Source organism: Penicillium canariense (assembly GCF_028826845.1).
Source record: "Penicillium canariense strain IBT 26290 chromosome Unknown utg000003l_segment0_segment0, whole genome shotgun sequence".
Lineage (NCBI taxonomy): Eukaryota > Fungi > Ascomycota > Eurotiomycetes > Eurotiales > Aspergillaceae > Penicillium > Penicillium canariense.
Window position 1 is genome coordinate 3,291,204 of NW_026622730.1, and position 22,764 is coordinate 3,313,967.

General features: G+C 52.0%; 9 protein-coding genes across 9 annotated transcripts; 6 read left to right on the forward strand and 3 right to left on the reverse strand.

Annotated features, from left to right (window-relative positions):
• Window positions 1-280: 280 nt before the first annotated feature.
• N7482_006052 (uncharacterized protein) lies at window positions 281-1,870 on the forward strand (the record flags this gene model as incomplete). Its single annotated transcript, XM_056688177.1, has 8 exons — window positions 281-307; window positions 357-409; window positions 478-534; window positions 680-721; window positions 777-893; window positions 1,027-1,213; window positions 1,311-1,702; window positions 1,795-1,870. 8 exons carry the CDS (start codon window positions 281-283, stop codon window positions 1,868-1,870), a joined length of 951 nt encoding a protein of 316 aa, XP_056543732.1.
• A 592-nt stretch (window positions 1,871-2,462) lies between these two features.
• Window positions 2,463-3,242, forward strand: N7482_006053 (sulfotransferase family protein; the record flags this gene model as incomplete). The annotated part of the gene is made up of 1 exon (XM_056688178.1): window positions 2,463-3,242. One exon carries the CDS (start codon window positions 2,463-2,465, stop codon window positions 3,240-3,242), a length of 780 nt encoding a protein of 259 aa, XP_056543733.1.
• A 1,019-nt stretch (window positions 3,243-4,261) lies between these two features.
• glr1 (glutathione-disulfide reductase GLR1) lies at window positions 4,262-6,086 on the reverse strand (the record flags this gene model as incomplete). Its single annotated transcript, XM_056688179.1, has 4 exons — window positions 4,262-4,695; window positions 4,748-5,209; window positions 5,254-5,579; window positions 5,659-6,086. The coding sequence occupies 4 exons, from the start codon at window positions 6,084-6,086 to the stop codon at window positions 4,262-4,264; spliced, it is 1,650 nt and encodes a 549-aa protein (XP_056543734.1).
• An 898-nt stretch (window positions 6,087-6,984) lies between these two features.
• Window positions 6,985-8,135, forward strand: N7482_006055 (2EXR domain-containing protein; the record flags this gene model as incomplete). Its single annotated transcript, XM_056688180.1, has 3 exons — window positions 6,985-7,135; window positions 7,410-7,691; window positions 8,050-8,135. 3 exons carry the CDS (start codon window positions 6,985-6,987, stop codon window positions 8,133-8,135), a joined length of 519 nt encoding a protein of 172 aa, XP_056543735.1.
• A 1,152-nt stretch (window positions 8,136-9,287) lies between these two features.
• N7482_006056 (uncharacterized protein) lies at window positions 9,288-10,943 on the reverse strand (the record flags this gene model as incomplete). Its single annotated transcript, XM_056688181.1, has 3 exons — window positions 9,288-10,010; window positions 10,067-10,607; window positions 10,660-10,943. The coding sequence occupies 3 exons, from the start codon at window positions 10,941-10,943 to the stop codon at window positions 9,288-9,290; spliced, it is 1,548 nt and encodes a 515-aa protein (XP_056543736.1).
• Window positions 10,944-15,144: 4,201 nt separating this feature from the next.
• N7482_006057 (uncharacterized protein) lies at window positions 15,145-15,591 on the forward strand (the record flags this gene model as incomplete). The annotated part of the gene is made up of 3 exons (XM_056688182.1): window positions 15,145-15,325; window positions 15,404-15,468; window positions 15,535-15,591. 3 exons carry the CDS (start codon window positions 15,145-15,147, stop codon window positions 15,589-15,591), a joined length of 303 nt encoding a protein of 100 aa, XP_056543737.1.
• A 403-nt stretch (window positions 15,592-15,994) lies between these two features.
• On the reverse strand, window positions 15,995-17,017 carry N7482_006058 (putative TIM barrel metal-dependent hydrolase; the record flags this gene model as incomplete). The annotated part of the gene is made up of 1 exon (XM_056688183.1): window positions 15,995-17,017. One exon carries the CDS (start codon window positions 17,015-17,017, stop codon window positions 15,995-15,997), a length of 1,023 nt encoding a protein of 340 aa, XP_056543738.1.
• Window positions 17,018-18,029: 1,012 nt separating this feature from the next.
• Window positions 18,030-19,779, forward strand: N7482_006059 (uncharacterized protein; the record flags this gene model as incomplete). Its single annotated transcript, XM_056688184.1, has 3 exons — window positions 18,030-18,117; window positions 18,212-18,634; window positions 18,713-19,779. 3 exons carry the CDS (start codon window positions 18,030-18,032, stop codon window positions 19,777-19,779), a joined length of 1,578 nt encoding a protein of 525 aa, XP_056543739.1.
• Window positions 19,780-20,993: 1,214 nt separating this feature from the next.
• On the forward strand, window positions 20,994-22,756 carry N7482_006060 (putative metalloreductase Fre8; the record flags this gene model as incomplete). Its single annotated transcript, XM_056688185.1, has 2 exons — window positions 20,994-21,381; window positions 21,441-22,756. 2 exons carry the CDS (start codon window positions 20,994-20,996, stop codon window positions 22,754-22,756), a joined length of 1,704 nt encoding a protein of 567 aa, XP_056543740.1.
• Between the last annotated feature and the right edge of the window lie 8 nt (window positions 22,757-22,764).

The following is a 22,764-nucleotide window of genomic DNA, read 5'->3' on the forward strand; positions in this document are numbered from 1 at the left end:
AACGCGCTATCCGCAGTCCTTCCTGCTGCATCCGCCGGGCGCTAGGCTGCTCACAGAACAGCCACCGGGACCGAGTACATACGGGGTTCGATCCTCCGGCCGGCTTTGAGTTTGCGCCCTAGCGTTTGGGCCCGTCTATGTACTTTTGCATCGGATACGTGTGGATTGGCCCGAGATCCGTCTGCAGCCCATTAAAGCAAAGTCTTCCGTGGAGAGGTTTGAGAATAGTGTCAACCCTCCCCGACCTTCAAGCTCTGAAGTTCAGCTTCCCGCTTTCCCAATGGCGGAACCTGAGTCTATCGCGGTGGTATGTGTCGCCCGCCTTTCTTCGCGCCGCAATTAAATGAACTCTTTAGGACCCGGACATCTATGCCATCGAAAGCGCCTACTGCCCCGACGACTGGCAATCGTAAGTTGCTTCGTTCAAACCGTCCTGGGCCCCGAGGCTCATATCAGCTCACCGTGGGCTTTCTCCAGGGAAACCACCTCTATCGGATCAACTATATATCGAGGAATGATAGAGAATGGCAGACGGTAAGGATTCCGGCAATGGACAGGCTAGATCACCGACTAAACCCGACTGGTGGCGACTCCTAGCTATCAAGCACTTCGCAACGAAGAATACATGTAAGTCACGGAACCAAGGAATTAAGGAACGTGCAATTCTCATGCTATACAGCATTCCCGCCGATGACGCGCAATTTGAAGCATATGAAGCGGGGTGAATATTGAGACCTCACACCGGAACCAGGAGCGCATCCACTCACTGTTGCTAGACATCTCGTTGCCCTCATCCTAGAGGCCGATAATGACAACCCATTCTTTCGGTCTCCCATCGGCAGTTCGCCTAACCATATTCTGGATATAGGAACTGGAAAAGGCACCTGGGCTATGTTCGTGTACTCTCATGACCATCTCGAACGCTTTGCGCTAACCCAAGTCTAGTGATGTGGCCGATATGTTCCCTAATGGTAAATTCTTTTCACGTACGACTCGTGCTCCTCCGTCGCTCTAATGTGGGAATAGCCACCGTTCGCGGGGTCGACTTATTTCCGCCGCCAGTCTCCTGGGTGCCCCCCAATTGTGTCCTCGAAGTCGACGACGTCCTACAAGAGTGGACTTGGCACGAGAAATTCGACTTGATTCACATGCGTATTATGATCGGTTCTTTCGGCGAGTCGGAATGGAGACGGGTTTATCAGCAATGTTACGAGTGAGTTGGAAGAAGACGCGAGATCACATCTCGGATGGATAGGTGGCTGACGGGCAGCAGCAATCTGCGACCGGGGGGTTGGATCGAGCAACTAGAGGTTAGTCCAATGATTCAAACCGACGATGGGAGCTTGCCGCCCGACAATATCTTAAACGATTGGGGCCCCAATATGCTGGGCTGTGGCGATCGTGCCGGTCGCGGCATCGACACCTTCGACACCATGACTACCAAGATCCAAGCGGCCGGATTCACCAACGTCCATCAAAAACAATACAAATGGCCTATTGGGCCATGGCCCAGAGACAAGGAACTGAAAGAGGCGGGTATGGTCAATCATCAGCACTGGAACTCCGGTCTGGAAGGCTGGTGTATGTGGTTGCTAACCAGATTTGGCGCTCCCCATCCTTGGAGCCAGGAGGAAGTCCAAGTGTATGTGGCCAGGTTGAGGAATGAGCTATTGAACCCACGTTTTCACATATGGCACAGAGGGTATGTATCCATGCTGGGGCTGTTTCTTCTTCTTCCTCCCACTTTGACTTTATTCTCTCTTCCGTTCGCTTGGACTGACTTTCGACTTCCAGACGGCGAGTGTGGGCACAGAAGCCATTGACTCCCGATACACCGACGAATAAATTCCCATCAGGAGGGCATCGTTAGCAAATGGCGCTTTCGTTTCATGTACTCAGACCAATGGGTCCCACATAAGGGATGATCTAATGAGTTAGGGGGTTTTTCAATCTGAAACCTGAGTTCTGCTCAGTCTGGATCATGCCATTGGACCGAGTATAAGACCTCTCCACAAGGCAGAAGAGAAGATGCTACTGGGAAACCGAGTGACCACATTGGAGAAGTGAAGGCTGCATGATCTTTGTACCGTAGTTAATTCCTAGGGCATAATCTCCAGGAGCCAGGAGAGTTCTGAAACACGGCAAGCTCCGAATCTCCATCAGAGGAAGATCTCCCGGATGTGGCCCCAACCCGCCACATCCGCCCGCCCATCCGCGCCCCCTCTCATTCACCGCTTTCCCACCTGCTTTGAACCAGTCCCCTATCTATTTACGTGCCGTGGAACAGTGGTTGAGTCGGATCAGTCTTACGCGTTCCTTCAATCTTTGTGAGGGGGCAGAGTTCCCAGTTGGACGGTGGTTTCTATTTAAAGACCCACAGCGTGACGACAGAGCTAGTCTGCAGTGCGTCGGTCCGCCACAAGCGCCAACCACCGCCAACCACCGCCATCTCCTCGATCAACATGGGTCAGAAGTCCTCCGTCCCACAGCCGGGCACAAAATTCCAGGTCATCGGCGCAGGCCTCCCACGCACGGGCACAGCTTCATTCAGCAGAGCATTAGAAATCCTCTGCGATGGGCCCGTGTTCCATTGCGGAACCCAGGCCACTTTAGGCCCCACTATCCAAATAAAGCAATGGATGGAGATTCTCCGACGATGGCTAGCCGGGACTGATTCTGATCGAGAGATCATGTTCCAGACCCTACAGAGCCAATTGGATGGATATGCAGCCGTGACCGATTCCCCCGGTTCCCAGTTCGTGCCCGAGTTGATGGAACTGTATCCGGACGCCAAGGTGATATGTACTGTCAGGGATGCTATCTCCTGGGAGAAGAGCATGGATCAGGTCAGGAATGCAACGGTGCCCTGGTACCTTCACTTGGTTCTCTTGCCGCTGCCGGGCCTGAGGTACTTCATCCCCTATCTCCATCTGCTGGCCGCCCAGTGGGAGAAACTGTATAGCGAGGCCATTCCCACCCGCCAATCATATCACCGTCATATCGCCTGGCTCAAGGAAGTTGTCCCGGAAGATCGACTAGTGTTTTTCGAAGTGAAGGATGGCTGGGAGCCATTGTGCAAAGCTCTCGGCAGAGATATTCCGAAGGATCAACCGTTCCCGCACATAAACGATTCTGATGCCATTGCTGCAATTTCTAAGATGCACATACAACGTGGTCTTACTCGTTGGGCAGCTATTCTCGCGGTTGGTGCTGCTGCAGTTGCGTGGGCAGTGCGCACATAGAATGAAACGTGGAGTGGGCAATGGGATTCCTGCTATGCTACAGTACAAGAGAACAAACCCTATGATTCATGGAGAGACAATATACTAAGCAGATGTATTCGGCATCTCATTCTAGCCAATGATATAACGACCTAGCTAGCTCATATGAACCTCTCCCTCCCGACTAGATTTACAAAGCGCATTCCCTGGGTGAATTCAGCAGACCATCACTCATTATCTTGACAGAAGTCAGTGATGTTCTTCAAAGATACCATTGCAAGCGGCAAATATACTTTCTTCGTTGCTCTAGCTCGCGCGACCTTCGTGGAAACACCACATTTACTGTTGAATTGGTCACTATGTACAAAGCAAGACATCTTGACCATTATATCCATTGTTCTGGTTTCTTCATCGCCTTTATCCTCCCCGGTGAGGCATGGCGTATTGTTTACCAAGAGTCTACAGTGTGAGCAAGACTTCTTCTTCAAATTCCAAAAGGCAATTGCTTCTCATGTATAAGCATTTTGTTATGAGTCAACACTTCTATAGAGGCTGTTTCTTCGTTTGAACAGTCGAGTTCTTGTCGGCAGGTTTATGCTAGATTATAGAGCTTGAAGTGCAATATTTACATCCGTTGGGAACTTGGAATTGGCCAGCCCCAAACCAGATAGCTCAGTCTTCATTTCTCGAATTGTGACAATTCAGATTGAAGTTCGGCGTGAGCCCGTTCACAGTCTCTGGGATCTGTTTTGCCAAGGAATTATCGACATTGAGGAACCTCAGCTCCGCTGGCTTGCGGCCGCGTGCGGCGAGGCTAAGCTCTCCCTGAACGTGGGAAGAATATGTGCACGGGTTTGCGTTCTTGCCATTAGATAGCCAGATTCGCTTCAGGAGTCTTGCAAATCGACTACTTATATGACAGTCGCTAGTTGGAGCTTATAAAAGGACCTCAAAGTAGTTTTCAGGCCCGCTGTGTACATAGAATGGATGAGGGTGTATGGACTCGATTACTAGATTGCTTATAGTCTATCTCAACAAGTTTACCGCAGAGTGACCAGCTCCTCGGCGCTAGTGGGGTGAATAGCCACGCAGCTATCGAAGTCCTGCTTAGTAGCGCCCATTTTCACAGCGACACCGAAGCCCTGGAGCATCTCGCCGACTCCAAGACCAAGAATGTGCAGGCCGACGACCTTCTCCTGGGGACCGGCGCAGATGATCTTCATCTCGGTTGGGTTTTTGGCCTTCTCCTCAGCGGGCATCACGCTGTAGTACATGGCAGTGAACTTGGTGTGGTAGATCTTGATCTTGTCGTCGCCGTACCGCTCGCGAGCCTCGGGCTCGGTGAGGCCGATCGAGCCGACCTCGGGGTGGGAGAAGACGACAGTGGGGATGTTCTCGTAAGAGAGCTTGGAAGTCTTCAGCTCAGGAGGGCCGAAGATACGGTTGCCGAGTTGGCGACCGGCGGCAATGGCAACTATAATACAGGTTAAATTGCTGAAAATTGAGACAGGGGTATTCAAACGTACCTGGGGTCAGCTCAGCCTGACCAGTAACATCACCGAGGGCATAGACACCCTCAACTGAGGTGTTCTGGTACTCATCTACAACAATATGGCCACTGGGATTCAGCTTCACGCCAGGAATATCTAGGTTCAGGTCCTCGATCTCCGGGGAACGGCCAACAGCCCACAGAACTTCGTTGACCTCCAGCTCGACACCATCGTTTCCGACCAGCTTGATCAATTTGTCCTTGCCCTTGCCATCGCGGAGGAGCTTGATTTCCTTGAAGCCGGGATGCTTGCGGTGAAGCTTAACACCAGCAGCCTCATACCGATCAGTCATGGTTTGCTGGACCATGGGGTCGAACTTGCGCAGGAAGTTCTCGCCGCGGATGAACATGTGAGTCTCAACATTGACGGCGTTCATGACACCAGCCAGCTCGACAGCAATGTAGCCAGCGCCGATAACGGCGACCTTGGGGGCAGCTCCTCCATCTCGAAGAAGCCGTCGCTGGTAATGCCGTGCTCGGCACCCGGCACAGTGGGAATGGTAGGCCGGCCACCGGTAGCAATCAGGATGTGAGGTGCGGTGTAGCGGGCAATAGTGCCATCAGGCAGGCCCACCTCGATAACCTTGGGCTCCACGAACCGGGCGCGGCCGTGAACGAGGTCAATGCCTTCCCGGTTCCAGTTGCGCTCGTACGCGCCATTCAAGTTCTTAATGACAGCATCACGAGTGTTCTTGAAGTAGTTGTAGTCAATCTTCGTGCCCTCGGGAATATCGTAGCCGTAGTGCTTTGCAAGCTCAATCGTTTCGTTGACAGTCGCAAAGTTCCAGGTCATCTTCTTGGGAACGCAGCTGGGTGTTTCGGTTAGGACGGGATCAGAACTCCAGTACGAGTACAAATTAAGGTCGCAACAGTGAATCTAACACTTACCCAACGTTCACACAAGTACCGCCAGATCGGCCACTCTCAACAATCAAGGTCTTTGCCTTATACCAACCTGCGGCCCGCCGGGCGCTGCCACTGCCGCCGCTTCCACCACCAAGGACGATGTAGTCATACTGTTGAACCTCGACAGGAGCCATTGTGGAGGAATCCTTGCTCTCAGAAACAGGGGACGACGAAAAGTGCCGGGAGATAGAAGAAAGACGAGAGCTGGGGGTAATTGGGGTGGTCGAGGAGGAGCGGTTGATGGTCGCCAGGGTTCGGTTCACGGTCGGCCGCGGACCGGTATGAATGTGCCTGGTAATGGGATACCGGGTCAGGGAGAGAGCTGCGAAAGCTGATCCGGGATGAGGGGATGTGAAGGGAACGGGAGAGCATGGAGAGGAGGGGGGGAAGAGGAGCGAACGGCGGGGCATGTACAAGCAGCAGGGTAGGAAAAAGAGCTGACAAAAAGGTACTGCCCCCGATTACGATATCGCCGATTGCCCGATACCGCGCCGGGGGGACTCCGCTTGGATAGCACCGGAGGCCGAGACCACGTGATGACAAATCGAGTTCGATCACGGCATTTGTGTACTATTTCAAAGCACACTGTTCACAGGCGCGAACAACAATCAACATCGTAAATATAGCTTCGAGAGCGAACTGATCGACCAAAGAAGGATTTATCACCCTGGAGGCCTTATAAAGAAGGCGCATGGAAATCACAAGATGTGTGAAGCGGATGTCTGTTTGGTTATTCGGATTCGAAAGTCATGTCAGCCTTTCTATTCTCAGCCGATGCATTCATTGGCTCATCAATAGTATGTCGAAATTTGATGCATAGTAAAGAATATGCTAACTTTAGGTCTCTTATTATCCTGCACCGGTCCAAAAAATGTAGTAAACCCTAGTTACTCGTTTCCAAAAGGTTCCTTTTAGGTTGTCAATCCGATTGTCTATTTCCTATACGTTTTTTTCAAGCTTAAGTATGCTAAGGTCTGCCTTACGCGGCGGCATTTATGGCAGAAAAGAGTGGTCAAGTAGAAGACGTTTTCAAGTGAACGTCGTGAGACAAAGGGGAATGACAGACTCGCTTGTCCGTGTTCTCGCTGCTGAACTTGGGACGAAAAGATGAAATTCCACATATTCGGTGACTGGTGCTCCACAGGGACAGCCTTTTCTCTGCACACGGGGGGACCCGCCCGCTAGCGGGTTACATTGGCGACTCTTGCGGTAGCGTGGCAACACTTCAAGGCTAAATAAAGGGTGCCGCACCCTAGGTACGTTTTCCAGACTTACCCTCCAAAATAACCCTACATTCATCTCGACTCAATGGAAAACAACAACCAAGAATTTCATTTCTTCTCCCAGCTACCTACGGAGTTGAGACTTGCTATCTGGCGGATATGCCTCCCCAACCGCGTTGTTGAAATAGACTATCCTTGGGACGAAGGCGTTAACTTCTATCCTAATCTGCCGCCATGTAAGATGCAGCAAACGACCAATATCAACCGACGCACGCCAGTGATTAGCCGTGTATGCCGTGAATCGCGCCTGCTCGCTTTTGAGACTGGCTATTATCGAGATGAAGGCTGGCCTCCACAGGGGGCGCCGTGGAAATCCAATCTCCTGGTTGAGAGAACGTGGCTCGATCCCCTGTCGAGACATAATACACTTGAACTGGACTCCGTGCTATAGTGCTGGATATTGTGGACAAGGAAGTGCCCTTGAATTTCTAGCTTTTAATACGGCTAAAGCTCACGGGGGCTCTTTTATGTTTGACTATCTTGATAATACGCTCGATGGAGAAGTCTATCTTCGAGAGCGGATCGGGGCCCTCCAGAAATTACAATATGGAGGTGTTGTGATGCATCTTATTATCGTGCGTACCACGTTCGAGACTGCGGCGAAGACAGGCTTGTTTGGACTTCTCGGTGATGCCTATATTCAGCTTGTCGATATATCCGACGAAGCGAGACTCAATGCCTTGTTCGATTTTGCCGAGAAATGTGAATCTGAAGCCAACGGATCCATTACTAGTAAGCAAGACTTTCGCAGACAGTCTCCAGAGTAAGTCAAGAAAATTTTAAACGACAAGCTCGCGAAGACATTCGGAGCCCAAGCTACTCAGCAAATATCTCTGCGCCCGAGCATCATGTTCAGATTCTGCCCCCAGTTCTGCAATCATTCCATGGGGAGTTTTCCAAAGGCCAAGATGTTGCCAATAATCGGGTTGGCAACGGGAGGCATTCCCTGCCTGTAGGTAGACAAACCTTCAGGTCCTTCATCGAGTCCTTAAACACGAGGTAAAACCTGAGCTCGAATATTCTCAATCAAAGTTAAACTACATGAACACCCCTCGGTGAGATAATTCATGATTCTTACAATTGTCACAAGTCTCCGAGCTTCTTGGCTCGATCGAACCAGACAACTGGGATGCCGAGGACTTTGGTCATGTTATCTTCTCTGCGGCGGTTGGCTAGTTCTTCGAGGTATTCGTCTGAGGCCTCAGGGATGGGTAGGTAGTAGAATGCAACTGCGAGGAGGACGTCGAAGAGGGCGATGCCGAGATATGTCCATTGAAGATTGGTTCCGCTACAAGGGCCATACCTTCGAAGTGAACATATACGATCCATTCCAAAGAACACATGCCAAGTGGGAGTGGAAAGCCAGCACAGCGATCAACCATCAACTCGAGGCTCATGAGGGTAGTTCTCAGGATTGTGAGAAGTGTGGAGAAGTACCGGATGAACCGCTGAGAAAAGACTACTTTCCTGAAGAGCCTCGCAGTAGCCTATTGAGTGAAGTTCTGGCCTCCGTGATTGGCGGGGGACACTTGGATGGAGTAATTTGAGATTCGGATTCTCGCTGTTGTAAGAAGATTTAGCGCAGCTAGTGCTATAATTCGTCGGTCATATTATTGCTCCGATTTGATTACTATGACTCGTTATTAGATATCTTAGCTACGAGTAGTCATTGCGGTCTTTTCTCAAAATCAATAAGTGTGCGATCAGATATTAGCATGTTGTTCACGCTGACCTCGGTTTGTAAGACACAGTTAAAGAGAGAAACAAGAAACATGGAAGATTTATGGGAGAGGTAGACCAAGAGCCGGTAAAGTTAAGCAGGAGACAGTTCTATGTACTCTTTGCGTATGGTTTAGATAGTAAACAATATGCTGACTTTAGGTCTCTTATTACCACCCTGCACCAGTCCAAAAAATAGAACGGGACCTAGATAATTGAGCGGGGAACAGATTTGGGGCATTTTGTTTGACCGCGGGTCCATTACAGGATTAGTTTTGTGTGCATCTCATTCTCTGCTACTTGGTGTTTATCTTCTATACAATGTAAAACTATATTTCAGACAGGCTCCTCGCTCGCATGGCCCTCCGATGGAAGGCAACATACCTGTGCCATATTTCGCGCGCCGACACTGCCTATAACATGATTGAATTCCAACCTGAACCCACCCAAAGACCAAATCGAGGTGTAGCTGCTTCTGGAGCGAGAGGTGGATATCACTATTGTGGACACGGTGGATGAAATTCCAGCCCACGCAGCCTCTGCTAATAGGCAACAGCTCTATCAAGAGATATCACGTTTATGACAACATTAGAGGCCGGAAGTGCCGTGTTAATCATCAGTGAGGTCAATAACTCTAGCTTTCCCTTTCCCGACGTCAATCTCATGTGCCCCGTAACGCAAATCCCTATGTCGTTTGGTGGCAGGCCCAGGCCCTTCGCTACCCGATCTCTTCATCTGCCTTGCCTTTGGTTCATTGCGGTCTTCCTCCAAAATACTATCCAGCTCCTCAAGAGCACACTCGAGATTCGCGATCGTTGTATCATTGTCCCCATGAACTTCGCGACGGTGAGTCAAGTATTCTTCTTTGTCTTTCAGGGGATAGCCCGGACTTTCCACTGGGCCACATTGCCCTTTCACGCAGTGGAAGAAGACAGGCCCGTCATCTTTGTTGGTACCAGCATATTGTCGAACAGCTTCCTTGAAGTGAAATACAGCCCTTTCCCGAAGCCTGTCCTGAATATCCCCAGTGAAATACTTGGCCCAACCAGCCAGGTGCAAAGACGTACTATGCATCGGTACAACCGGCTTGCCATACTCCTCGATCAGTTTCTGGAACTCAGCTGTGAAACCATCCACGGCCATTTTATGGGCCAGGAATTCCGCGTCACTGATATAACATAACCTACCAAATGCATGCCAGGCCTTGAGATGCCGAATAACGAAATCTCGATGGTCTGTCACTCCCCAAGAATGTATCTGGTCCACCAACGACAGGAGCTCCCATGCTTTGCGCTTTGTCACAACCCGGCTGCTCCAGATTCTTTGAAAAACCTGTGTGCTGACTGTAAGTCTATCGAGATAATCTTGGCTTCATGGGCCGCCCTTACATAAACAGAGTCGCTGAGTCCTCGGTGTCCGGCATATTCTTTCTCCAGACGTGGTCGCTTATAGCCCACCAAGATATGCCAATGAGCTCCAAACGACGTGAGAACAAACACCTGGTGATTGCAGCTCTGTGCTGTTTGGTATGGTCTGTTGTTTCCGCCAGCTATACCTGGTTTTCTCGCCAGGTTATCCAACATGTCAAGATAAACAGCTCCTGCTGAACTGGCTTGATGACGAGCTTCTCGAGGGTCACCACTCCATCCCTTCGCTTCATAAACCGCAAACGGGAAAACTAAGTTTGTATCTCCCCAATGTGGGTCGGCGATAAGACCACAGTGTCGATGAAGAAGGAGTGCTTCGAGGCGGTCATGATCCAAATCCCATGCATCCAAAGATTCGGGATAGTCTGGATAGTCTGTGGGTTGGAAAGTCGCAAGGCCAAAAGTGGCGTCCGGTATTCTCCTGATAAATTTCGGTTGCCCATCTAGAAGACATGACGCTTTATGCCGTTTTTCCTTGATTGTGTTGTACTCGCGTTTGTCGCTTCATTTAATCGATCAGACATTATAGTTCCACTTGGACGAGAGAAACTCACACTACCAGCGATGGGTCATCCCTCATCCTACCAAAGACATCTTGCCAGGCATCGGCTTCCCAAGCATATTCGCTTTTCTTGAATCTTTCGTTGTCTAGAGAATGTTTGAGAAACTTTTCTGCTCTGGCACGGCGACTGTCCTCGCTGGCATGGCTCCAATGCACGTCACAAACCGAAGGAAGCCAGAGATCATGACCTGGTGTGACCCAAGCTCGTGAAAAGTGATGACGGTAATATATCCCTCGAGCATTAAATCCCCAGTCCGCACCAAACCGCTCTATCATGTGGGGAGGCACGGCTTCACCAGGTATGAGATAGCTTCAACGAGTTAGCTTGTTCGTACTCGATACGGAGATTAGGGCAGGGGTTGTACTGCTGAGCACCAATGTAGAATCTTTCCAATGCTTGTTCAAGATCGTCATCTGTTCTTCCTTCCCTTTTCGTCATATCGACAGGTGGCCACATAAAATGTACATCCAGTATTGTGGGGGAAGGAAGCCTCTTCAATGTTTGAGTTCTCGGATCTGTTGAAACAGCCTTGCGCGGTTCTCTTTCCATTGGGCACGATAATCTTCCTTTGTAATGTCAATTGCGTTGTTTGTCTCAGATTTCCACGTTCGTTCTCTAATGAATGAAGGGTCCCGGATCAATGGCCCGTCGAGGCTCCTCTCCCAAGGTTCCGGCTCTTCGGCTTGAGCTGATGCAACAGGTCTCAAACGAAGGACGGGCCTAGCCGCCTTCGTGATTTCCATTTCCAAGTCCCTTTGAAAATATAGAAATAGAAAGCGAGAAGAGATGAAATTTTTTGGGGTTCAGCACACTATAATCATTGCAGTGCGGAAGAAAAGGGATTGGGGCCATGGGCAGATATAGGTAAGAAACCGGCAGGGCAGGTCTAAGTTTGAATGCAAAAGAGGATCGGCTCTGGAGCGCATGACGGCCTTTCCGGCGTGCCTGCCTAGTCCCGAACCCCATTCCGCCGGGGGGTTTCATTCGCTGAGTCCACTGCTCTTATCGAACACCTTTGGCTCTTTCGAACCATCGATCAATATTGGCTAAATATAGTGCTAATGGAACAAAAACGCCACAGGGCAATGAGTTCACCTCAAGATAACCCTCATTCTCCACACCCAGGCCATTTCACGCACTCGGCCAACAAAGCGTCAAACCTGTCCAGTCCCAATTCGAGGCCGAGCCGCCAACTGCTCCACCGCGCCGTGTATGTCCTCCCGGGCACGTGCACTCCTTCGGAGAGTCAGCCTCGCAGCCTGTGGTCCTAGGGATTGCCATTAAGGGCATCCGCAGTGGAGAATGTTGACAGACCCACGCTAGCGGATTGATTGTATCACCGTGGCCCTCCCTATGTGGCAGGAATGCAATCATCCCGGCCTTATGGGAACTTATACGCACACCAGCGCCTGTCTTTGTCTTTACAAGGGCTTACTATGCTCTTGCAAAAAAAAAAAAATGCGGATCATTTGACAACTTTACAATGAGTAGATGTTAGCAGCTATAACGCCATCCTTAGTACTCCGTAGACGTGCGCGAGAGCTCAGCCACCGCCCCACCCGCCGGCCCGGCGTCCTACCCGACGGCCAGGGCCTGAGCGCACCGTAGGCAGCGGCGCTAATCAGTTTCGGCGGGAAATGGACGAACCTGAATTGGTCACTACACAACAAGAGGTGAGTTGCGGCCCCAAAACTGTGGAGGCAGCGAGGCTCCAAAGAATATCGATAGGGCCTAGTCTGGTCATTTAATCCTTGCATCATTGAGGCGAAATGCTGCCTTTGCTCTCCTACCCAGGGTGGATACCAACCAATTCAATTCCCACTCTGCAAACACGATCTACAATTTCTTTTTGATACATGCCCCCCATCCTGGCCCTCAAGCCGACCTGCGGTAGCACTTAGACCTACTACCGGAACCCGCTGCACATTGACTCTGATTTGAAGATACTCTCAGACTGCGGAGTCAGGCAGGATTGGCGAGGCGAGTGAATTGCTGCCCTGAAACCGTAGGACACCAAATAGTGTCGGCAGGAAATGACTCGGATGGTCAGTCCTGCAACAATTATCGGTGCCAACGTAGCGAGATGCTGCTTGTCCCCTCACTTTTGGTGAATGATACGTACCAATTGAATCCGCGCTCTGCAACGCAAGAGCTACAAAACGTCGCATCCAGATTTAGCCCCACGGCTAGATTATGAAGACAGACGGTCGGTTTCTTTAATGGCACTACGGTAAGTCTAGGGCTATTCTTGTCGAATGAAGTCATCCAACTCCGTGCCGTTCCCTGGTCGGTTTTAATGGGGGCGCTTAGGTGATCTATCACCATGTTCCAAAGCGTGATAGGTCCAGTATAAATCCAGCACGCCCGATAAATACACCGTACAAGGGTTCGGGAGATACCTCACGGAATAGGTAACTAGTGACTCGATGTTCAGGTAAAGATGTACATATGTAGATAATATAGAGGCAGGAGGCTCAGTCTGATTGGGTATATATAGAAAATGAAATAATTCGAGTGAATGAACGGCAAGCTTCCCAGAAATTAAAAGCCCCGGTATGGAGAGCAGGATGGACGGTTGACGCCTCCTAGGCCCGGCAATTCATAACAAAATAATTATGAATAAAACAAAAGTTGTTGAGAATAGATATAAGAAAGATAAAAGAAAGTGGGTGTGTTTCGTTTCAAGAGCAAACAAGAACCAGTTCTCGAGTTGACTAGTTGAGGTGGTGTCCGTAGTACAGCATGAAGCAGTATGTCGCGAAGACAAGGATGAGAGGTAGAGGGCGCAGCAAATGATTCAGCATGACTGTTGGGTTCATGGCAATAATGCGCGATATTCAATGTGTCAACGTGGATATGGTGCCCGCAGATTGCTCGGAGAGGCGGCATGATCAGCGTGATATCCCCCGGAAATTGCCATTTGTTTGGTAGTCAAAAATAGAGTCGTGGGAGGCACACTTTTGCTGGACTTGTTGGTGGAGCTTGCGCGTCCCGACGCCGGTGTTCAGAACGACACAAAGGGAGCGAGGTAGGCGCAAGAGAGTGTTGATGGTCTTCACACACCCGCGGCGATATATATGACAGAGTTAAAGGGGGAGATAGATCACACTGTCGCTGGCGTTTGGACGCAACCATTGTCTTCGGACTGTAGACTGGCATCTTGGAGGCGGACAAGGTCGGGGGAGGGGTATCGAGTATGTCCTGCGGAGTGACTCGGAGATGTCGCTCAGACGGATTGTAACTGAGACACTTCATCATACGTCCGCAGCGACCCCGTGATGTTTCATCTAATTATCTGGCTGGTTTTCTGCTGTTCCACAGCTTGACCAGACCACTAGCGGGAGTATGCGATGACGGCGAAGGAGATGAGGCAGATGCAGAGCGGGATGTAGACGCTGCGTTCCATATCGGCGGGGTTCTCGACGGAGGTACGCTTCTTCATGGCTCTGTAGTTGCCTGAGTATAGGAAGAGGGATAGTTGTCCAGAAGTACAGAGGGACAATCCATCAGTTCATGGGAGGGGGGGGATTGAGGTGGGAGGGGGTGGTGTTTATTTCGGGGCGCCAATCAGTGACGGTCGACACTCTGATCGGTGATTAAGTAATCGTTGGGACTCAACATGGGCCATCACATGATGCCGATTGGATGACGCCTGGCGGGGCGGCACTGGCGGCGTGGACGCTGTGGAGTCCCTGCAATGTGGCAGTGTCCTGTGGGTTGGCTGCGGCAGTCTTCGGACACACCGCCAGAAGGAAAGAAAGGAGATGAACGAATGGAATAGCCCCACGTGACTTGGGGACCTGCAGTAGGGTTTCCGCCATCCCCGGATTTTCAGTGCACCGTGCGAGAGAGAAGAGCGATGAACTCGAAAAGGATCAAGATGGGATGATTCCAGTTACTACCTGGATCAATATTTTACATTGCACGACTGATGTGCGAAATATCTGACTATCTCTTCTACTCGCAAACACCAGAAGGTGCTAGCCAACGAGCCCATTTCCAACCAGCCGACCCACTGTCTGACGACTTGGGATGAACCTATCCCTTGGCAAATCCAGCCCAAACCCAACGATGAGCTCACAAGAACCCGAACGTGCCTTGGCCCGGTCAGGAACCACCGGGATGATTGCATTGTGCCTGGCGACACGCACGAGCGGCCCTTGTTTATCGGGCTACTCACATTCATGGGAATCGGGAATGTAAGGGGATGCACCAAACCAGCAAGCAACCGCCCAATCAAGGGCCCCATAAATGCCTTCATACCGACGTAGAGGACCGGGCACAGCCTTGCTGGCCAATGGAGCAAGGTGTTTCGGGGTCTCCACGACTCCTGCGTAGCCCTTCACGACGGCGGTGGCTGTCCTAGCAAGCCCCCGAGTATACATCAGCCAACCATCCCAGCCGTCGCCGACCTGCTCCTATCACACCTGGATATCGACAATCTGGCGCTTAGTGCAAGAGCCGTGGATATTCAAGATGCGTGTCTCCGCTTTCGTTATCGCTCTTGCGACCACTCTGGCCGTCGAGTCGTCGGCAAAGAAGATCAACATGTCCTGCAGGTTTGCGGCCGACCATACGGGAATGGTGCAGTACCCCTACTGCTGCCGCGACATGAAGCCCGCGAGGCACAATGCTCAGGCCAACCAGGCCACGGATTGTGCGTTTCCTGGCTCTTATTGAGCCCTCTGTCGTAAACAAAGCATCCGAACATGCTAACATCTTATCTTCATTACAGGCGAGCAGTTGAAAGTACCCCAGCTGTGCGAGGATCAGTCACGCCCTGCTTGCTGCTATACTATCGTGAGTGTCCACCTTGATTATCTATCAACATGGAAGCAAGCGACTGACAATACTTTCATCTTCCAGGGCCCTGAGAAGATTTGCACCTCGCATGTCATCTTCCAGGATGCTGAGGACGTTTAAGTTGGAACATGGGAGTGCTATGACTCGAGGCCATTGCTCTCAACGAATATGATCATTTCTTTCTTTCTTTTTTCTCTCCACAACCTACCGGCAAACACGCGGTGCGCGAGCTCGTGCGATGTCTAAACTGTCCAATGAATAGACGTTGGGGAATATATGCCAGAACAACAAGAAAATCTCAAATACCCATTCTTTCACTTTCGAAGCCCATGACTGTAGACGGAATGAACGACGAGGACAAAGTGGACGGCCAGTAGAGATGCAAAGAGTCATATTATGAGGGTCCGCCATGGCCTCAGAAGCAAGAGTTTATAATAATACTCGAAGAAGAAACGCCACAACCGCAATGCAGAAAAAAAATGCTAAGTCCAGCTCAGACAAGGTCAAGTAAACCATGACAAGGTCATTCCGATTTCACATCTAACATCCGCTCCGTATTCCTCCGAAATAATTTGTCGGCCAAATTTGGTTCGTGAGCGCAAAGATCCAAGCACCACTCGGTGAACGGGCTGATGTCGACACCGGAAAAGCGAGTATGAGGCCAATCCGTTGCGTAGATGACGCGGTCTGGTGCAGCAGCCAGGAACTCGCGTGCCATGGCCTTCAGATCACGCATTTGTCGGTCTTTCGTCAGTCGGTAAGGGGCAGATACCTTGATGTAGGTACTACCGGCACGGAGGAGCGAGATCAACGAGTTGAAGCCCGGGAGGGTATAGGGGTCGAAGGAGGAGCTGTTGGTCGTCGAAGATTGGCAAAACAGCGTGGGGCTTCCGAAATGGTCGATGCAGAGAGCGACGCCGAGACGAGGCACCACGGATTCTAGCATAGGCACCATCTTCAGAGGAATGTAGATCTCAATGATCCAGTTCCGAGGGCGGGCAATCTCGGCATGGCGAAGCAAGGTCTGTTCCAACTCGTCCTGGTCCATCACCTTACACACCGACTGGAGATTCACTCGGAGACCTCGAACACCTAGGGCATGCCACGCATCGAGCGTCTCCTGTTGAACAGTGGCAGGGTCAACAACCACGACTCCGCGGCCACGAGAAGGACCGAGCCTTGCCAGGGCTGCTAATAGACAGGAGTTGTCGGTGCCATAGATCGAAGGCTGGACGAAGACGAGATTCTCAACGCCCAGGGATGACTCGAAGGCAAGAGCATCAGCCAGCGTATGAATCTCTGGTTGATATACTGCCGCCGGAGACACCGGAAACCGGTGAGGCTCCACGACATGCATATGGCTATCCCATGAACGCGGTGGAATTCTCTTCTTCAAGGGCAGGCTCGCTGACGCAGCCGGAGCCGTAGCCGCTGCGGCGGCCGCATGAATCACACGCTGGTCAAGCCGCGTCGAGAGGCCCGCGGAGAGTGATATCCGCGGGGTGCCTCCGAGGGTCGTGGCATGAGGCTGAGCGGACGTCAGCATCGTGAGATAGAGTTGTAGATATGACGAAGGCCATGGAAAGGCCACGGAAACAGAGCGAAGCGAGGCCCGAAGCCCTCTAGGATACAACTCACAGATGAGCAGTGTCTGATGCTGGGGTTTACCCTGCAGGCAACCCTCATCGTTATCATGCCGTCTCGCCTGGTCGGCCAACCTCCGTCGTGATGGGACTAGCAGGCGTAAAAAGCAAGGAAATAAATTGTTCAACAAAAAAAAACGGAAAGGCCCCCCGTGTGCCGTGCTTCCACACGGTAGAGACCTCACATATGACCCACAGACGGGTCTTAACAACCCTTCAGCGGCAGCGAAGGGAAGCGTGGATTGAAAGGCGTGTGAGAGCGGAAGTCGTCCGGGAGCCAGCTGGCACGGCTGCATGTACCCGCCGTGACAGCCAGCATGGAAATAGCCGTGGTCGCATTCTCGGACCTTGTTGCTTCTTATGCGTCTTACATTGCAATGCTCTGTTCATTTGCCCCCTTCCCAGGCAAAGAACAGCGGCCGAGGCAAAAAAAACCAAGGAGGAAGGGGTTGCGGTCCAGCGGAGCCCTGAGCCACAATGGGGCAAGTGGATTGGTCTCTTCCATGGGTGCGAGCCGATGTGAAGTATGGAGTCGTCAGAGTCGTCGGTCGGCGAAGCCTGCACGCAGGGGCAGGCCACGGCACGAGCGAAGAATTATCCAGCCTGCGCAACGTATTTTGATCGTCGGGATACCCTCAGCAGACCATCCCAATGCAACACTGGGAGGGGGGAGCCAAGGACGAGGGAAGAGGGGAAGGCCTGAGGTCGTCGGACGTTGGCCGAGCTCTGCACGCGCGACCCAACGGGATGCCGAGCCGCCTTTCGCCTCCTTTTTGTTAGACACCGCGCTTCTTGTTGAATCCTTCGCAGCCCACTCCTTGCCGACCATTCCGCTCTCCAGCTTCCCCAGATTCCGTGGCCTCCACAGCTTATCTAGATCTGGCTTTCCTGGGACCCTCTTGCTAGGACGACACCATGCGATGGCTGGAACGCTCTCGGTGGATGACCTGCCCGTACTATGCGCTGGTGATCTTCGTGATTGCTTGCGGTGGTATCCCTAAAGGTATACAGCCTATTCCTACGCGTGACCACCGGTCGCAGCAGTACAAAGAACGCAAAGAGCACGGAGCTGACGAAATGACCGATGATGGTTGTAGGTTACGATGAGGGAGGATACAGTGCGAGCGTCAAGCTCGAGTCGTTCCAAATCGACTTTAACCTAATCAAATCGCACTGGACGAATGATCCCACGGGGTTGACCAATCGCAGTGCCAACATCACCTCCTTTAATGTGTTGGGCGCCGCATTTGGTGCCCTAGCTGGTTTGGATCTCAACGACCGCTTAGGGCGGCTGATCTCGTGGCGGCTGGCCTGCGTCGTGTGGGCTATCGGGACCTTCATCCAGGTTTTCTCCTCGGGAATCTATGGCTTGCTGCTCTTTTCCCGTATCTTCGCCGGCCTCGGTGCCGGTTTGCTGACGGTCACGTCGCCACTGTACCTGTCCGAGGTCGCGCCCCGGGCAACGCGAGGTCTCGCGGTCGGCATGTACATGGTGGTTCTGCTGGCAGTGCTTGCCATGGGTAAGTCAAGCTTCCTGCCACGACCATGTGTATATGAGGTTCTATATCTAACGCTATTTTGTTACCCCTCTGCAATAGGCTTCTTCATTAATTATGGCGCCAATCTCCACATGGCTGCTACACGCGCCCAATATCGCCTAGTTCAGGCTATCCCTCTAATTCCTGTCGGCATCGCCTTCGGCCTGTCATTCCTCTGCCCAGAGACCCCGCGGTACCTTGCATCGCAGCACCGCCATAAAGAAGGAAAGGAGGTTCTTGCTCGCCTACGCGGAAAGTCTGTCGACGATGAGGGCGTTGAAGCAGAATTCGAGGAAATTGACCGACAGGCGCGCGAGCGGGCAGACCTGAAGACTGTCTCTCACTGGCAGGCTTTCAAGGAGTCGCAGCTCAACGCCAACTACCGCCAGCGGTTCTGGCTGCTGATGACTATGCAGACTATTGCGCAGTGGACTGGTGGTAACGGTATCACTTACTATGTGACCAACATCTTCGAGTACGCTGGTGTTACTGGTGCGAACCAGTCTCTGATTTCCTCCGGCGCATATGGAATTGTCAAGCTCGTCTTCACCATGGCGTTTACCTGGGGTCTGATCGATCTCTTTGGTCGCCGACGCTGCGCTCTCACTGGTCTTTCTCTGCAGCTGGCGGCGCACATCTATATGGGCATCTATATTGGCCTACAGCCTGGCTCGTCAGACAACCAATCTGCCTCGGACGCGGCCATCGCATCCGTTTTCGTTTACGCCGTCGGCTGGTCGATCGGCCTTTGCACTATTCCCTACCTATACGGCACGGAGATCTTCCCGACCAGCATCCGCAACGTGAGCTATGCTATCAGCATGGGTCTTCACTGGTTCTTCCAGTTTGCCGTTGTACGTGTCACCCCGAACATGTTCAGCTCCCTTAATGTCTGGGGCGCCTATCTCTTTTGGGCTATTATCTGTACACTTGGTTTGATCATCTTGGGCATCTGGATGCCTGAGACGGCTCAGGTCCCTATTGAGCGCATGGACGAGCTCTTCTCCGGGCCCTGGTACCTCCGCTGGCGCGCTCGGCCCAAGTACGTCGATGATTCATTCGAGTTCACGGAGACTGTGCGGGTCGCCTCCCACGATCAAGATCGAAAGACTTTCCAGTCCAATTAACTGGCTCTGCGAAAACCTCGGCCCAGTCTGCCTCTCCGTGAACATAATATCTACTCTCTACGCATACCCGGATCCCTACTACCTGGATCTTCACGACACGCTTCTTCTTCGACGGGTTTGCCGCATATATGGCATTGTAACTACATGGTGTATAATCTAACCACATCTTAGCAATTGTATATAATCTGCATTTTTGGGAGACTGCATATATGTGCGCTCCTTCTCAGCGTCCTAGATAATGCTTTAGCGAGCATCCTGGCTCAACCCTGCTCATCAAAATCTCACTATCTTATAGACAAACACTGCACCATTCGAGGGAAATCTCAAAAACCTGGCTATGTCACTACGTCTTTCTCTAGCGGGGATACGGTGCATATGGCACCGGCCGTGCTCATGTAAACCTATAAGAAGGTGGACCCCCACTAAAACATGGACGCGTGGCCTGGGATACGTACATATAAGCCATCACTCATTTAACTGGTTGACCCCTCCATTAGGGCGTGCGAGAGTCCCCTGCAAGCACGGAGTATACATCTGCGCCGGCGGTCGCCGCTGTTCTCCTGCCGTTCCTTCCCACGAGCCTTGTATACTGGGACTAGCGGTAATCCTTCCTGGAGTCCATGGTCCTCGTCACGATACTCGAGATATACCGTTTAGCATTGCTCGAATACTGTTCTAATATCGACCAATCTCGAGGATATCAAGCGATTCCACACCAGCGTGAAGACCCATATAGAAGATTTCGTGCCCCATGATACCAGGCTGCTTAAAATGGCCCCCATCATTTGAGAAAATGAGAGAGTGATTTCATAGACTCCGCCTGTGGTGGTAGCCATCGAGCGCCCATTTCCACAGACACGATCTAGTCAGCAACAAGAAAGGAGCAGCAGGTACGTCCAATTAAAACCAAGGATTTAGATTATTTCGAGCTGAATTTTCCGTCTTATCTCCTCTTTTCCTCTTGTATCACCTGCGAGTCAGTTGGTGTGGGCTCGGCAGTTCTTAGTTGCAGTATCGGCGTGAGTGGGGCCGGAGACTCGGGCTTCCTCCTCCACTCGCGGCGGCTACGGCACAAAGGCATAACACACGGGGGTTGGACAAGGCGATCCAGTCTCCAGTATTCTTCACGAAAGTCTCCATGGATACGGACAATCAAGTGGTCCTTTTTTGAGCGCATCTCTTCCACTGCAGAGAAGCCGGGCGGGGTCCTCATGATGAGTTGGCCCTATCACTTCCTGGATCTCACCCCCGATGAAAAAGCCCATCGACGGGAACTTCTCAGCCAATACGCCTTCTTCTCCCAACTATCTGTGCTCATCCCGATCCTGGGATACGGGGTCTATCGACTAGGTGCGTGGCTCTTGGCCAGGAAAGGAGCATTCGATGTTGCCTACGCTGCTCTATGGCAGTCGCCAGGCAGCACCGAATCAGCCGGCGATTCCAGCGCTGTCTCACGCAAAGCGATTGCGAGGCGATGGAGGTCGGTGCAATGGTGGTGGAATGGGGAAGTTGCTCCCAACTGGGGACTGAGAGGACAGTGGATCGCTGCGAGCGTTTGGACTGTGTGGCTGCTGGGTCTCTGCTTGCTCCAGACAGGCCACGGTAAGCATGCAGTTCCCAGTGGTGCGCAAATGCTACGACGTACTGACCCTCATTCCCAGATTATCTTCATGTCACTAAGCGCTTCGGAAGCGTCGCCGCAGCTCAGCTGCCTCTTCACTTCCTCTTGTCCATGCGTACTCGCTATTCTCCGCTGGGCATCATCCTCGGCACTTCTCACGAGCAGCTTATTCATTGGCATCAAATCTGCGGCCGAATCATTATGATTCTTCTCGTCCTCCATGCAGCCTGGTATATCAATTACTTTGTTCAAAATCAGATTCTCGTGGAGCGTCTGCAGCATCTCCATCCCATTACCGGCCTATTATCGTTATCATTGATGGCCGTCATTGCAGGCACAAGCCTCGAGCGAGTGCGACGATGGAGCTATCGAGTCTTTCTCTACTGCCATGTTACTATCGGCCTGGCGATCTTCCCCATCCTCCTTCTACATGCGAGACCGCTTCGGCTATACGCGGTCGAGGCTCTAGCGCTGTTCGCCGTGGATCGAGTTCTACGATACTTGGACACCGTCACTTCGCCGGCTATCCTCTCCAAAGCCCCTCATACGGAGCTGCTGAAGATCTGGTTCCCCATTCCCTCCACCAAGCTGGCGCGCTTTCAGGCCAAGCCCGGTCAACACGTCTACCTGTCCATACCCTCCAACGGCACCTGCACTGGCAATAAAAGCCTGCTCTCAAACCCATTCACGGTATCAGAGGTCACGGCGAGTGAGATATCGCTAGTTGTTCGAGCTCGACGGGGTCCCACAACCCAGACACTCTGGACTAAGGCGGATCGTACCAAGACACGCGCTCTGATCAGCATAGAAGGGCCATACGGGGGCCCTCTCCGGACTGCAGACCTTGCTTCCCAATTTGACCGTGTTCTCCTCGTGGCAGGAGGTATTGGAGCCACATTCATTTTACCCATTTACTGGGCATTGCACAACCAACTCGAGGCCGAGACCGGTTCTCCCGATCACCTGAGCCTCATCTGGGCACTCAGATCAGCGCCAGAGGCTTGTTGGGCCACGAACTCGGGAAACCAGACATTTGCTCCGAACTCAAATGTTCACATTTACTTGACCCGACATCACTCAGCTCAGCACCCGCGCGACAATCCCCTGTTTAGCGAGGGCATAGAGATGGAGGACTTGCAAGACCCGAATAGCCTAATCGGAGGAGCCAAGGCCTCGGTTGGGCGGCCTGATCTTAAGAACATCATAGACGGCACGTTCAGCTCCCATGCCGATGAGCATGTCGCTGTCATTTTCTGTGGACCGCAAGGTATGGGACGCGAACTACGGGCTTATGTTGGCAAGTGGGTAGCGGTAGGACGAAAAGTCTTTTGGCATGAAGAGCGCTTCGGCTGGTAGTCAGGGGG